A 14,891-nucleotide genomic window follows, 5' to 3' on the forward strand; every position below is an offset into this window, starting at 1 on the left:
TAGTTATGCAGAATAAACTTTGAAGGAAAAAATAAAGTGCTTTTCCAGAATATAGATTTGTTAAAAGAATTCGATAAAAATCCAGTTTTTAAATCTCTTCGGTAGGTAACATAACTGTTACAGATTCCAGGTGAAAAGTCTTCCCTTTCCGTGTGACTAGCCATCCAGTACCTGTCTTCAGAGGTCACTTGTATCTTTCAAAGATAGGCCATTCAGGATGAACAGATATATATATATATACACATATATATATATATGTATATAGGTATATATATGTATATATGTATATGTCAGAAAGGCTAGTTGTGATTTTTCTTGTCAAAATTGCAATTTTGATAAATCAGAACACCACAGAAGCTTTTCGGCCAGATGTGGCCAGTGGGCTGACTCTTGTTGCTATCACTGACTGTTGCTGCCTCCTGATGACCTGCTGTTGGTGCTAGGCTCCTAGCCTGCCACGTACGTAGCCCATGGACTGTTCAGTTCCCAGGCGTGGGACCAGCAGCTCCCATGTTGAGGTTGGTTTCTGGAGGGACTACAGTGTAGTCATCACTATTGGAAGATGGACACAGGTTTTGTTTTCACAAATTGTGAACCATCGCTAAATCATGACTTGTTCTGATTTTTCTTAATAACTTATATTTATGTATCTCACCAAGTGTTTTGATAGAATATCTTCACTGTTGACAATGAATCTGTGAGGTGGGCCAAATATTTATCTCCAAAGTCTCTGAAAGTATAATAAGACTGATGCCAGAATTAATGCAAGCAGCATCAAATGATGCTGGGAGAGGAATCATTCCGTTTAGCAGATCAGTCAGGGATATTTAGGAGTTATTTTTATCTAGGTTGTATTAGAGAGACAGCTGACAAAAAAAGTACAGTATTTATTTTGTCTTCATATTGAAAATATTAAATATATTATTAATGTAACAGGCATTTGAATTATATTTTAAGCCATGTTTATCATACAGGGTTTTTTTTTAAATTTATTTATTTTTGACTGCGTTGGGTCTTCGTTGCTGCATGTGGGCTTTCTCTAGTTGCAGTGAGCAGTGGCTACTGTTCGTTGTGGTGTGTGGACTTCTCATGCAGTGGCTTCTCTTGTTGCGGAGCACAGGCTCTAGGTGCGTGGGCTTCAGTAGTTGTGGCTCGCAGGCTCAGTAGTTGCGGCGCACAGGCTTAGTTTCTCCACGGCATGTGGGATCTTTCCGGGCCAGGGCTTGAACCTGTGTCCCCTGCATTGGCAGGTGGATTCTTAACCATTGCGTCACCAGGGAAGTCCCTTGGTAAATCTTTTATAAGAGCTCATCAGCCCTTTATACAACTTTCAAATATTTATAGACTTTGAGTCCCGTCTAAGCAATTTGTAAGAAATTGTCCTAGAAGAATATTTGCCTATGTATGAGAAGACTTAAGATGTTTATTGCATCGTTTTGGATTAGTGAAAAGTGAAAAAATGCAAATGTGTATTCATTGTGGAATGGTTATAGTTGTGTTAAAATACAGTGAAACACAGCTATAGATATAGAAGATGCGTGTATTGATGTGAAAAATGAAAAAATCTTGAAAAACTCCTAAATGGAGTAAAAATTGTTTGCTTTTATATGCGTTGTAATACAGTTTTAAAAGGTATATGCCAAGCTCTTAAGTGATTATTTCTTAGGGGAGGAGAAAAAATTACGCTTTCTTTTTCTTTTTTTCTTTTTTTGACTCATGGCTTTCAGGATCTTAGTTCCCCAGCTAGGGGTCGAACCCATGCACCCTGTAGTGGAACCACGGAGTCCTAACCACTGGACCGCCGGGGAATTCCTAATTATGCTAAATCGTGAAAAGTTATTAGGTCTGGTCAGGTTACTAAAATAGTAGGCAGAAATGAAAATTTAAAGTTATTTCTACCTTGTAACTTACTTCTACAAATCTCTTATCTTAAGGAAGTACAGTGGCCTCTTAAACAACACAGGTTTGAACTGTGTGGGTCCACTTACATATGGATTTTTTTCAATAAATACATACTACAGTACTACACGATCCATCGCTAACCCCCTCATTGTTCAAGGGTCAACTGTGATTGAAAACACAAGCAAACACTGGTACACAAAGATGTTTGTGGTAGCTAGCATTGTTTATAAGATTAAAAAGTTGGATGTAACAAAAAAGGCTCAATGATGAATGAGCAAATCATGATGCACTCAAATGGTAGACTGTGCCCTTGAAACTTTGTGAGACCTGTTCAATGACTTAAAATTCCTTAGGAAATCATGAGAAAGACAAAGATAAAATTGTGTATACTGAAGATTTCTGTGTGCTCTCATTGGAAGCGTGTGGCTGAATCAGAATTCATTGATTGTCATGGAAAACGCCCAAAGCCCCCTTTCCCTGTGCCCCTCCCGCTCCCTGGAGGCAGTCCCTTACCACAGCTTTAAGGTGGAAGGAAGCAACAGCTTGCTGCTCAAGTGCCACAGGCTGACCTTGGATGGTTGGGGTTTTTTTGTTTGTTTGTTTGTTTGTTTGTTTGTTTGTCTTACCTGGAGAATCTCATACATCAAAAGGAGATGTAACAGTATAATGAATCTCCACGTACCCATCACTCAGCCTCAGGAATGATCAGCTCAGGACCAACTGTGTTTCATCTTTGTACCCACTTCTCACAAATCTCAAAACAAACCTCACACATCCTGTCATTTCATCTGTAAATATTTCAGCGTTGCCATTGGCTTTTGAAGTTCTCTTTACTCTACATACAAAGATCTGGTATTATATTTGGTTGTGACAGAATCTCCTTACTAGCATGTTGTTTTGTTTTGTTTTTTTTTTAACTGAAGTATAGTTGATTTACAATGTTGCATTAGTTTTTTGTGTACAGCAAAGCGATTCAGTTATACATATATATATATTCTTTTTCAGATTATTTTCCATTATAGTTTATTAGAAAATACTGAATATAGTTCCCTGTGCTGTACAGTAGGACCTTGTTTGTCTATTTTGTATATAGAAGTTTGTATCTTATTAGCATTGTTTCTAAAAATACGTTGAGGAAAAATTTAAACATGCAGAAGTAAACAGAATAATATAATGAGATCTCTGGGTTTTTATCTCCCAGTTTTCAATGATTGTTGACGTGAAGACTCTTATTTCATCTTTATTCTTGTCTTTCCACACTGGATTATTTTACAGTAGGTCCTAGACATAGAATTTTATCTATAAGTACTGCAAATAGTACATCTAGAAGATAATTTTATTTAAAGTATTGGTAATTTAAGAAATAATTTTTTAACATTATCTAAGTCCTCAAATTTCCCAGACTATCTCAAAAAATATTTTTTTTTTTTTTTTGTGGTATGCGGGCCTCTCACTGTTGTGGCCTCTCCCGTTGCGGAGCACAGGCTCCGGATGCGCAGGCCCAGCGGCCATGGCTCACGGGCCCAGCCGCTCCGCGGCATATGGGATCCTCCCAGACCGGGGCACGAACCCGTATCCCCTGCATCGGCAGGCGGACTCTCAACCACTGCGCCACCAGGGAGGCCCTCAAAAAATATTTTTTTTACGATCATTTGTTTGACTCAGAATTCAAAATAAGAGCCACACAGTAGGATGTATTGTAAGTCTTTTGAGATCTGTTTGAAGAAATTAATTTTTAAGTTTCTCATATCCTGGATTTTGCTGATTGCATCCTTATAATGCAGTCTTTTTAACGTGTTTTCCTTTATCTTTGAAATTTCCTGTAACCTGGGAGTTAGATCTGGAAGCTTGACGGTCAGAATCAGGTTCTCGTTTGACAGAATAGTGCAGGGGCTGGGCCGGGCCGGGCACTGGCTGGTGCATCACCTCGGGTGGCAAAACGTCAGTGGAATTGGGTGGCACAGGCAGCCTGACCTGGTTGCACAGGCCCCCATCAGCCTTTGGCCTCATGCTTTAAGTAGCAGTTGAGGATTATTGCCTAGATCAGTTATGTCACTAGGGTTACTGCTTGTCAGTTGTTCATTTATTTATTTATTGGGTCTTAGTTGCAGCACACGGGATCTTTCTTTGCGGCTCACGGGCTCTTTGTTGTGCTGCATGGGCTCAGTAGTTTCAGCACACAGCCTCAATAGTTGCAGAGCGCAGGCTCTCTAGTTGTGGCATGCAGGCTTAGTTTCCCCACAGCATATGGGATCTTAGTTCCCTGACCAGGGATTGAACCTGCATCACCTGCATTGGAAGGCAGACTCTTACCACTGGACCACCAGGGAAGTCCTGTCAGTAACTTAAAAACACGTAAAACACTCACGTGATTAAGAGTTTGAGATATGAGAGGTATGTTGTGAAGCCTGCCTCCTTCTCTGTTCTTCAGCCCCCTGGTTGGCCCCAGAGGTAACCAGTTAGTTGTTCGGTTTCTTCTCTTTCCTTTAGAGATTATGTGGATACCTGAGGGACATGTATCTTTTTCTTTTATTTTATTTTTATAAATTTTATTTATTTATTTATTTATGGCTGTGTTGGGTCTTCGTTGCTGTGCACGGGCTTTCTCTAGTTGTGGCGAGCGGAGGCTACCCTTCATTGCAGTGTGTGGGCTTCTCATTGCAGTGGCTTCTCGTTGTGGAGCACAGGCTCTAGGCGCGCAGGCTTCAGTAGTTGTGGCATGTGGGCTCAGTAGTTGTGGCTTGTGGGCGCCAGAGTGCAGGATCAGTAGTTGTGGCGCATGGGCTTAGTTGCTCCGCGGCATGTGGGATTTTCCCGGACCAGGGCTCAAACCTGTGTCCCCTGCATTGGCAGGCGGATTCTTAACCACTGCGCCACCAGGGAAACCCTCTATTTTTTTTTCAACACAAATAGTAGTCTGCTGCACACATGCTCTATATCTGCCCCCCCCTTTCCCTTTTTTTTTGGTTTGTCAGCATATCTTTGAGATTATTTCCTATCATATAGTGTACTTAATCCTTTTGTGTCTACGTAGTATTCCACAGGATGTGTGTCTGTTTTATAGGACCATCCCCTGTTGATGGTCATAGTGCTGCATTGCACATTGGCACATTGTGAGTGTATCTAGGAAAGATCCCTAGAAGCGGGACTGTTGGCCCAGAAAGGATGTGCTTTTGTCGTTTTGGTAGTTAGTGTCACGGAATTCTCCACAGGGGTGAATGATCCCACCAGTGATGTGTGAGAGTTCCCATTTTCACATCTTCACTAACAGAGCAGCGAGTTACCAAACTTTCAGTTTTTGCCAATCAGAAAGGTGTGAAAAAGGTATTTCCTTGTGGGCCTGACAGGGTTGTCATAAAGGTGTTTCTTGGGCTTCCCTGGTGGCGCAGTTGTTGAGAGTCCGCCTGCTGATGCAGGGGACACAGGTTCATGCCCCGGTCCGGGAGGATCCCACGTGCCGCGGAGCGGCTGGGCCCGTGAGCTATGGCCGCTGAGCCTGCGCGTCCGGAGCCCGTGCTCCGCGACGGGAGAGGCCACAACAGCGAGAGGCCCACGTACCACAAAAAAAAAAAAAAAGAAAAAAAAGAAAAAAGGTGTTTCTTTGTGTAGGTGTTCACTGCCTAGACCCTCAGCTTGGGCTGATGGCTGGGACCTCTGGCACTTTTCCACCCCAAATTCAGGTTATCTGGGAGAAAGTGCCTCACCATTGGCTCCTTCTAGCCCAGTACAGCCTCATTCTGACTGCACCAGGGCCAGGCCTTGATTTCTTGAGAGTGTTATATCCAGGAATTCCCTAGGAGAGGGAATTGGTCGTCTCTATAAATACATCTCAAGTTTTTCAACTTGAACACAGACACACAGAACATTAAGGTTACAGGGCAGCCCGTTTCTTCAGTGTTCACATGTGAAAAATGTAAAGATTTGCTTCTCTCTAATTCGGTGAAAATATGGTTCACTTTTCCCCCACATTGTCTTGCTTTGTGATGTTTTATTTGACAGGTTTCCAGAGCAACACACCATATCAACTAATGGGACCAGTTCTGCTTACACCTGGTCTCTGTCGTACAGGTGTGCAGTGTGACAGTCACGCTTTCCCAGTCAGGTCCTGGGTGAGAGTCCCTGTGTGATCCTGGGCAAGTTATTTTGCCCTTTTCTATTTTCTATAAACTGGGCTGGTGATAACTGCCTCAGAGCTGTGAGGACTAAGTGTAGGTACTTTGGAGTCAAACCACAAGGGGCTTTGCATCCTGATGCCTTCGCTCAGGAGTTTGGAGACTGTGCCTCCATTTCTTCATCTGAAAATTGCGTACCTTGAGAGCCCCTGCGTGGCTGTATTGAGGCACACGTTTGCTGTGACTGTTCTGCTGACAGCATGGGCTCCTCTTAGGCTCACTGATGCTGCTAGGCAGGCAGGGTCAGGGAGAGCACCTCATGGTCCTGTGTGTGGATGGACAGCCTCCAGCTACAGTGAGACCTGTGTGCCCCCTGTGCCAGCGGTGTGCCCAGGCCCCCTGAGTAGTTCATGGTTCATCACACCACCCCTGAGTTACAAAGGTGGATAACTTCCTAGTAAGTGGTACCTTGTGATTAGGACTTAATTTTTAGATTCGAGTACCTTTTTTTTTTTAATCATTTAAACCTTTTTTTTTTTTTTGGCTGCGTTGGGTCTTCATTGCTGCGTGCAGGCTTTCTCTAGTTGTGGCGTGAGGGGGCTACTTTTCGTAGCGGTGCACGGGCTTCTCATGCGGTGGCTTCTCTTGTTGCAGAGCACGGGCTCTAGGGGCGTGGGCTTCAGTAGTTGTGGCTCTCAGGCTCGGTAGTTGTGCACGGGCTTAGTTGCTCCGCGGCATGTGGGATCTTCCTGGGCCAGGGCTTAAACCTGTGTCCCCTGCATTAGCAGACGGATTCTTAACCACTGCACCACCAGGGAAATGCTAAACCTGCTTTTTGATTTAGGAACCAATCTGGAATTGAGAAGCACATTGAAGAGAGGGAGGAGCAGTAGGACAGAGCCATCTTTTAAAGAACATGGCAGTTAAGAGACGTCTCTGCAGTACGTCTAGTCTGTGTTGTGAAGTTTACCATTTAATTTTTAGCTTATCTGATGGCCGAGTCAGTTTATATTTTGCTTAGATGCATCTGGTTGCCTTGGTTGGTAAAGGCACTGGCAGAACTGTCAATGTGTATTCCCCACTCAACCCCTGTTGAGCGGATCCCTGGCTGTGTCCGGTGTGAGATCCCTCTTTTTGGGTAGACAGTAGAGGAACTCTGCATCGAAGTCTCAGCACGTGTGCATGCATGACCCTCGCACCTCTCAGGCTGGTCTGTTAGGAGCTGTTGTTCCAGGTGAGCACAGGTGGTACATGACCCGAGTCAGCTCGCTGGCGCTCTGATCCTGACGAGTCCCCCCACCTTGTCAGCAGAGCTGGTCAGCTGGACATACTTCCAGGAAATGCAGTGCATGCATGCAAACAAATGCCAGTCATTGGCTTTCCTGCTTGTTTGATTTGAACATAGTGAAATGTTTATTGAGAATATTTGGGGACCAATGACAGGAAAGAGGTCCTGAGTTCCAAGTGTGTGGAGTGAAATCTGGGAGTTGGCCTTGTGGGCAGTGGGGCTTGGCACCATCACGAGCCTTTTCCCTGTCTTGACCTACTCCCAAGTATGCATTCATTTGAAAAGAGAGGACTGTAATCCTCTCCAGCGTTCCTACTGTCCATTCCAGTGTCACACCAATCCTTGTGGAGTGCTCTCTCCTGACCATATTTGGAGGAAGAGACATAGATTATCACTCCTTGGTCCGTTGGCCTAACTTTCACCTGACTTCTTATCATTTCCACCCAGAACTTTCCTTTCTCTATTTTTCAGTGGTGGATCATTCACCCTGTCTAACCCCGTCATCCACTGCTAACCTCACTTGCTGTCAATGTAACATGATGCTGACTTCAGCAACTTGGGAGGTGCTACTTATCACTGGTCCTAGCCTGACAGTTGGGAAAGTGACGTCCTGTTTGTATGTTTATCTGAAGTTACGTTGGGGCCTTTGACTAATTACGGCAAATTAAGTGCTTAGCATATGTGACTGCTTATTAATTAGTATTTTATTGATTCCCACCAACTCTTTTCAGAGTGTCTTTTCCTTTACCTTTTTGGGTAAGTAGTAACCAGTTTTCCCGCTACTTTAGACGGTGGGCAATAACTAAACGTGTTCACAGCTCTCAGTAACATTTGTTCTATTGTTTTGTTTTGAGGTGGAAGGGGGAACTCTACCCTCAGAACATGAGGGAATAATATTTACGTGGCTCACAAAGACCAGTGAGTACATCATCTGCATCTCCCACGACTCACCAGGAGAGGGCCTCTGACATTAGCTCAGTCCAGCCTTTTCTGACCCTCAGAGACCACTGTTAGTTACGGCCAGGTGTTTTAATTTTCCTCAGAAATTTCTTGGAAACGTTGTTGAGGGATGGGGGTTCTTTTACAAATTTTGGAAATAAATCAGATGAGAAGACCATGCTTTTGAGTGGTCATTTGGTTTAATAGAGCCCCTTGATTGAATGTGATTGTGGACATGTTAGCTGTAGTGTAGCTTCAGATCTTCCCACTGAACCTACAGGCTTTAAGAACCAACCCAGGACTGTTATTTCCTATCGAACACGTGAGTTCTGAGGTCGTAGGCATGTCACTGACTGTAGCTCTCTACCTCTCCTGAGCTAGGCGATGGATCACTTGGAGTCCTTTATCGCTGAGTGTGATCGGAGAACTGAGCTTGCCAAGAAGCGGCTGGCAGAGACACAGGAGGAGATCAGTGCAGAAGTTTCCGCAAAGGTATGCTGGGGAGGCCTTCGCCTCACATGGTTGTCGTAAGAACTGGGCTGCCACGGGGCTAGCAGTCACGGTCACTGCTTAGTGTGCCTCTTTGGGGTGGATGGTACCCACTGCCTTGGCTGTTCCCAGTGAGGAGGGAAGGCCATCGCTGGGCTCTTAGCCCCTCCCCGCATTGTGCATGTGGGTTTTTTTTGTTTGTTTGTTTTGTTTTGTTTTTGTGTGTGTGTGTGTGCACGCGTGTGTGTGTTTTAAAGTTTCCTTTTTTTTTTTAACATCCCGACATAAAACAGGAAATGAGAAAAGTTAGCAGGGAAATGGTTAAACTATGATGCATCCATATCATGGAAGAAGAAAGTAGATCTGTGTGGAATTGGCCTGTGTGTCATCTGGATGACCCTTGTCTCCTCTTCAGCGGAACTCTCTTCAGTATCTTTTTTCCTTTCAGTTTTATAAAAGCATTTCTTAGGAAATAGACAGTTGCAAACTGGATCAACGGTGCGGTTTTATTTCTGAAAGCAAATTCCAATAATTAGGCATTTTGCTTACAGTATAAGTGTATGCATTTAGACCCATGCATCTTTTTACCCTTACCCAGAAGATTGAACTGTAATAGAAGGCATAAAAAGAGATGGCCTAGAAGCTGACTCACATGATGGTCCTTGCAACCTGTTGGCAGTAACAGCAGTGCCACTGCTTTTATTGGAACGCGGTGCACAGGTCTAGTTATGATCAGTCTCAGTGGTGGCGTTAAGGATGTCATAATTGTTTGAATTCGCATGTCATCAGTGAGGGTTTCCAGCTGTTCTAATATTTTCAGTGGAACAGACCAGAAATGCAGCAAGAGAAACACTCGTTTTCTTTGCATTAAAAAACCTGTTGTTTCTAGATGTCTCCTTACCTGATTGTTTCTCTCTCCTAGGCAGAAAAAGTACATGAGTTGAACGAAGAAATAGGGAAGCTTCTTGCTAAAGCTGAACAGCTAGGAGCCGAAGGGAATGTGGATGAATCCCAGAAGATTCTTATGGAAGTGGAGAAAGTCCGTGCAAAGAAAAAAGAAGCTGAGGTTGGTGAGAAAAATGTCTTAGAGAGGAAGTAGTAACTCCGGAGTTGACCTTTTGGGCTAAGATTAAGCCATGCCTTCTTTTTTTGTATACATATTGGGAAGGAGTTGGAAATAGGGTGGTATATTGTCAGGATTGTATGGTTTAGAGTCAGCACACACTGGAGTTTGTGTCTTCACTCTGCGCCTGTGACCCCGTGTGGCCTCACACTAGGCACTTGCCAGCTCTGCGCATTATCCTCACGTGTAGAGTGCGTCCTGAGTATAACAGTCAGCGGAGGAGTGTTAGTGAGCACCTGCCGTCTGTCCGTCTGGCTCCCAGGGAGGGGGCAGCGTGGTGGGTGTTCAGCTGGTGTAATTGGGCCAGACTTGCTTTGCAGACGCTATGTACAGTGAGGCCTGGTGCTTGGTGACACTGTGTCCTCAGTAGAGAGACCCGTGCAGGTTGCGGGTGGTACCGAGGTGGTGTCCGCTAGGCTGCCAGGCCAGGACACACTGCTGTGTGGTGGAGAAGCTGAGTCAGGGACTCAATGTCTGTTTCTGTGACAGCCGTTTTCCTCCTAGATTATTTCCTCTGTTGCATACTCCCTGGTTCTCAAATCTCACTGCTGGAATCGGAGATGGCTTGGGTAGGCTTCGAGAACGGTGGGAATGGTAGTCAGAGGAAGACGGGGTGGGTGTGTTCCTTTAGTAAGTGTTTGTCAAACTCCAGCTATGGGCCAGGCACTTCTCTAGTTGTGAGCAAGCCGGAAGACTCCCTCTCCTGTTGGAGATGATACTGCTGTGGGGAGGGGGGTCAGGCAGAAAGGAATGTGAGCAGCGGATAAGATTAATTCTGATGAAGACGGGTGCACTTGCGGGGTGCAGGGCGTGTCCAGGTAGGACAGAGGGACCCTGGAAGGCCCTTAGCTGAGACCAGATGAGAAGGTTCTCAGAATGGTGGGTAGAGGTGAGATGGCAGAGTGGGCGGTGCCCCAGTGCAGGGCTGGTTTTGGTTGTTGCTGCACCCCCGGCTTGTCATGGTGCCTGATACATAGTAGCAGCTCAGCGATGACACAACGATTCTCAGCTGAATACACGAATCCTGCTGACTGCCTGTGGGTGTTCGAGCGAGGCCCACTGAGGCAATGACGTGTGCATGAAGGGTCGCAAGTCCTGCGTAGAAATCCTACACCAGCTGTATACTAAACCGCTGTGTACTTAAATGGGAAATTTGTGTTTACATGTAAAAAAAAAAGTCAGGCTCCCTCGGTTGCTGACAGCTCCAGCAGAAAGGCCAGAGGGTCAGGAAGGAAGCTCTGCGGCCTCTTAGCGAGTCCTGAGGCCAGGCCTTCCTGCTTTGAAGAGCACAGCAGACACCAGAAACCGGTGAGATGGCTCCGAGATTTATGCATAGGCTGAATAATTGTAGATGTGGGGTTCTCCACTTGGATGTCTGCAGACAGCCAAGAGGGCAGCAGGATAGGGGACCCATGGTAACTTGTGCCCAGGACTCCAAGCATCCTTGCTAGAAGACAGGTGCAAGGACGCTCACAGCAGAACTGGTAAAATGAGCAACCGTCGGTAACCTGGAAAACCACCCATGGACAAACAGCCATGTGCCCCTGAAATGGAGTCCTGCAGCAGTGAACGAACTGAACACATCTGCCTGCAACATCCTGGAGAGAGCTCTCCAGCAACACAGGTGGGAGAAAGACCTGTAGCGCTGACGTGGGACTTATAAATGCCCCAGGTGCACACACGGTTTGTGGATCCACATGTGCAGTGAAGTACAGAGGCAGCACTGAAGATTATGCTGAACGCACACAAATGCCTCTGGGGAGGGAGAGAACTGGCACTAGAGAGGGAAACATCAGGAACTGAATTTCCATCCTAATGTTCTACATCTTTCATTAAAAGAAAAACTAAAACCTTAAGCAGAAGTGCTGAATATGGTGGGTACGTTAGTTATTTGTGATATTATTCTGCTCCTCTCTGTAGCTGTAAGACTTTGAATGCCTTCCTCTATAATCTCTTTCAAAATCAATTGTAATTCTGAGTGAAAAAAGTCAATCCCAAAGGGTTAAATACTATGTGGATCTGTTATATAACATTCTTAAAATGACCATAAGAATGGAGAGCAGATTGGTGGTCACCAGGAGTCAGAGAAGTGGGTGTGGCTGTGAAAGGGCAGCAGGCAGGACCTTTGTGGTGATGGATGTTCTGAACCTTGACTGTATCACTCAGTGTCCTTTCTGTGATGTTGTGCTGTAGTTTTTAAAGATAGAACCATTGGGGGAAACTGGGTAAAGAGTACGCAGCACCTCTCTGTATCATTTCTTAGGATGACCAGACAGCCTTGCCTCCTGCTAAGGGGAGGAAGGGCACCCTTCCCCATCCTGTTCTGTCCTGTAGTTCTGAGGAAGGCCTATGGGGGCCACTCAGGTGATGAGGATGGGGACAGTGGCCGGAGTAAGGACAGTGGGGGTCCTGGGCACCAGAGTGCCTTTCTGTATCTTTGCCGGTTTAGTGAGTGATGTGATGTCTTATTTTGATTTGCATTTCCTAGGGAACATTTTGAATGTGTGAATTAATGGAAGATTACTACATTCAGTCTTCCCTTTAAGGGCAAATGATTATTGAAATGCATTTCTTAAACCTAGATTTTGAAGGAATGTTTTAATTTGAGCACAAGCAGCAGTAACCATGTTCTGGTTCATTTTCTTTTGTGTTTCGTGTATTTTGCTTTGAGGCCGAGTGACTTTTTTTTTTTAATTTTTTAAATTTATTTTTGGCTGCATTGGGTCTTCATTGCTGCATGTAGCCTTTCTCTAGTTACAGTGAGTGGGGGCTGCTCTTCATTGCAGTGCGTGGGCCTCTCATTGCAGTGGCTTCTCTTGTTGTGGAGCACGGGCTCAGTAGTTGTGGCTCACAGGCTCTAGAGCGCAGGCTCAGTAGTTGTGGCGCATGGGCTTAGTTGATCTGCGGCATGTGGGATCTTCCCGGACCAGGGCTCGAACCCATGTCCACTGCATTGGCAGGCAGATTCTTAACCACTGCGCCACGAGGGAAGTCCCTAGTGACTTCTTAACGATTAGACTCAGACTGCACTGGCTGCAGGAGGGAGTGTGCTTTGTTCCATTTGGCACACTTCCTCCTTTGAAGACAGTGTCTAATGTATTTGTCCTTCCAAGTTTTAGCTTTTGGGCTGTGTTGGGATACAGTTTCCTGAACATTGGGACAATCTCCATAGATACTCCTGTGGGTTTTGCTCGTCTGTTTGGTTTAGGTTTTTTGTTTGTTTTTTTAAGACCCCTGTTGAAGATTCTTCCGTCTTGTTTCTTTGGTCTTTGCAGAGCTCTCCACCATAGCAGGGACTTACCTTCCCTGCTGGCCTTTTAACACACACAGCATCCTGTGTGTCTGAGTGTTCTGAATACCCTTTGTTGCTTTGAAATCATGACTGGTAGTTCATTTCTTAAATAATTAAAATTGGGTTGGTTACAAGAATCTGAAGCTTTGTAAACGATTCAGTTTTTATGTATTTGAAAATCATCTCGGACTTCCCTGGTGGTGCAGTGGTTAAGAATCCACCTGCCAGTGCAGGGGACACGGGTTTGAGCCCTGGTCCGGGAAGATCCCACATGCCGTGGAGCAACTAAGCCCATGCACCACAACTACTGAGCCCGCATGCCACAACTAATGAAGTCCTCATGCCTAGAGCCTGTGCTCCGCAACAAGAGAAGCCACCGCAATGAGAAGCCCATGCACTGCAACGAAGAGTAGCCCCCGCTCGCCACAACTAGAGAAAGCCCGCGCAGCAACGAAGACCCAGCGCAGCCAAAAAAAAAATAAAACATTAAAAAATTTTTTAAAAATAGAAGTCATCTCTAGGGAATTCCCTGGTGGTCCAGTACTTAGTACTTGGAACTTTCACTGCCAGGACCCCCGGGTTCAATGCCACATGCCATGTAGCCAAAAAAAAAAAGTCATCTCTGTAGTCCCTTCACATACTTCCATTTTAGGGGCTGAGTAGACAGTGACATTTGACTCTCACTCTCTTCCCATTCTCCAGGAAGAATACAGGAATTCCATGCCTGCATCCAGTTTTCAGCAGCAGAAGCTGCGTGTTTGTGAAGTCTGTTCAGCCTACCTTGGTCTCCATGACAATGACCGTCGTCTTGCAGACCACTTCGGGGGCAAGTTACACTTGGGGTTCATTCAGATCCGTGAGAAGCTCGATCAGTTAAGGGTATGTAAATGTGTTGTGTTTCTGAAGAAACCTGAGAAGTTTTGTGATCTTCTTCACATCTCTTTGCTTTTAGAAAACCTTGTGTTCTTTTTTGTTTGTTTTTGTTTTTGTTTTGTTTTTTGGGGGGGGTTGGTGGAGGTACTGAAAACCTTCTGTTCTGATCCTAAGATCATGCCTTGGTTTTATACTTGAGTTTTACAGTGAACTACTCAGATTTCATCCATATGTTCCCACAAGAGATCTAAGATCTCAGAATCCAGCAGAGCCTGGGATATTTATTTAGTCTGCTACCCCTTGTTTACAGAGGAAAATGGCAGAATTCAGTCCCACGGTACAGAGAGTTCTCGAACCCCTGTGAAAACACTTCTGTTGGTGATGGGAAAGAGCCAGTAGTCTGCAGTTTTTTTTCTTGGACAGAGGCGGACACATGGAGGGTGGTCTGACTAGAAGGATGAGAAGGTCATGGGGCTTTTTCTGATAGCCCTGCCCCACTGCTGGATGCCTGTGTCCCTTCCTCGGGGCTCCTCCTTGTTCTGGGTTAAGCACTACAACATTTGACATCTTGGGTACAGAATGCCAAGGAGGAAGGTTAAATAAGTTTGTGATATTTTGAATTGTCTTCTTCAGATGGATGGTGCTTTCCCTAATTGTGTACTGGGACCCTATGATGGGATGCTGGGAAATGTGCAGGCCTTTTATCCAGACACCTGAAATCTATTGGAAGGACAGACACATGGCACCTGACTGTAGGATACCATGGTAGTCAAGGCCTTGGGCCTTGTGTGCCCCCAGGAAGGAGCAGCGGGTGTCAGGGCCCTGCACCCAAGGACGATCACCCATAAGTGATGTGCTCGGCCCTGGGAGAGG

The 14,891-nt window shown here is 45.3% G+C and overlaps 1 protein-coding gene across 5 annotated transcripts in view; it reads left to right on the plus strand.

Moving 5' to 3' along the window:
* Positions 1–14,891, plus strand: part of LUC7L (LUC7 like) — a 31,030-nt gene that overhangs the window by 9,988 nt on the left and 6,151 nt on the right. For all 5 annotated transcript variants that reach the window (XM_081257312.1, XM_081257310.1, XM_081257311.1 and 2 more), the window contains 3 exons: positions 8,623–8,733; positions 9,653–9,796; positions 13,848–14,024. In XM_081257312.1, the coding sequence (XP_081113438.1) occupies positions 8,623–8,733; positions 9,653–9,796; positions 13,848–14,024 (432 nt within the window). The remainder of the gene's footprint in view (positions 1–8,622; positions 8,734–9,652; positions 9,797–13,847; positions 14,025–14,891) is intronic.

This window comes from Mesoplodon bidens (genome assembly GCF_964165515.1).
Source record: "Mesoplodon bidens genome assembly, chromosome: 15".
Classification (NCBI taxonomy): Eukaryota; Metazoa; Chordata; class Mammalia; order Artiodactyla; family Ziphiidae; genus Mesoplodon; species Mesoplodon bidens.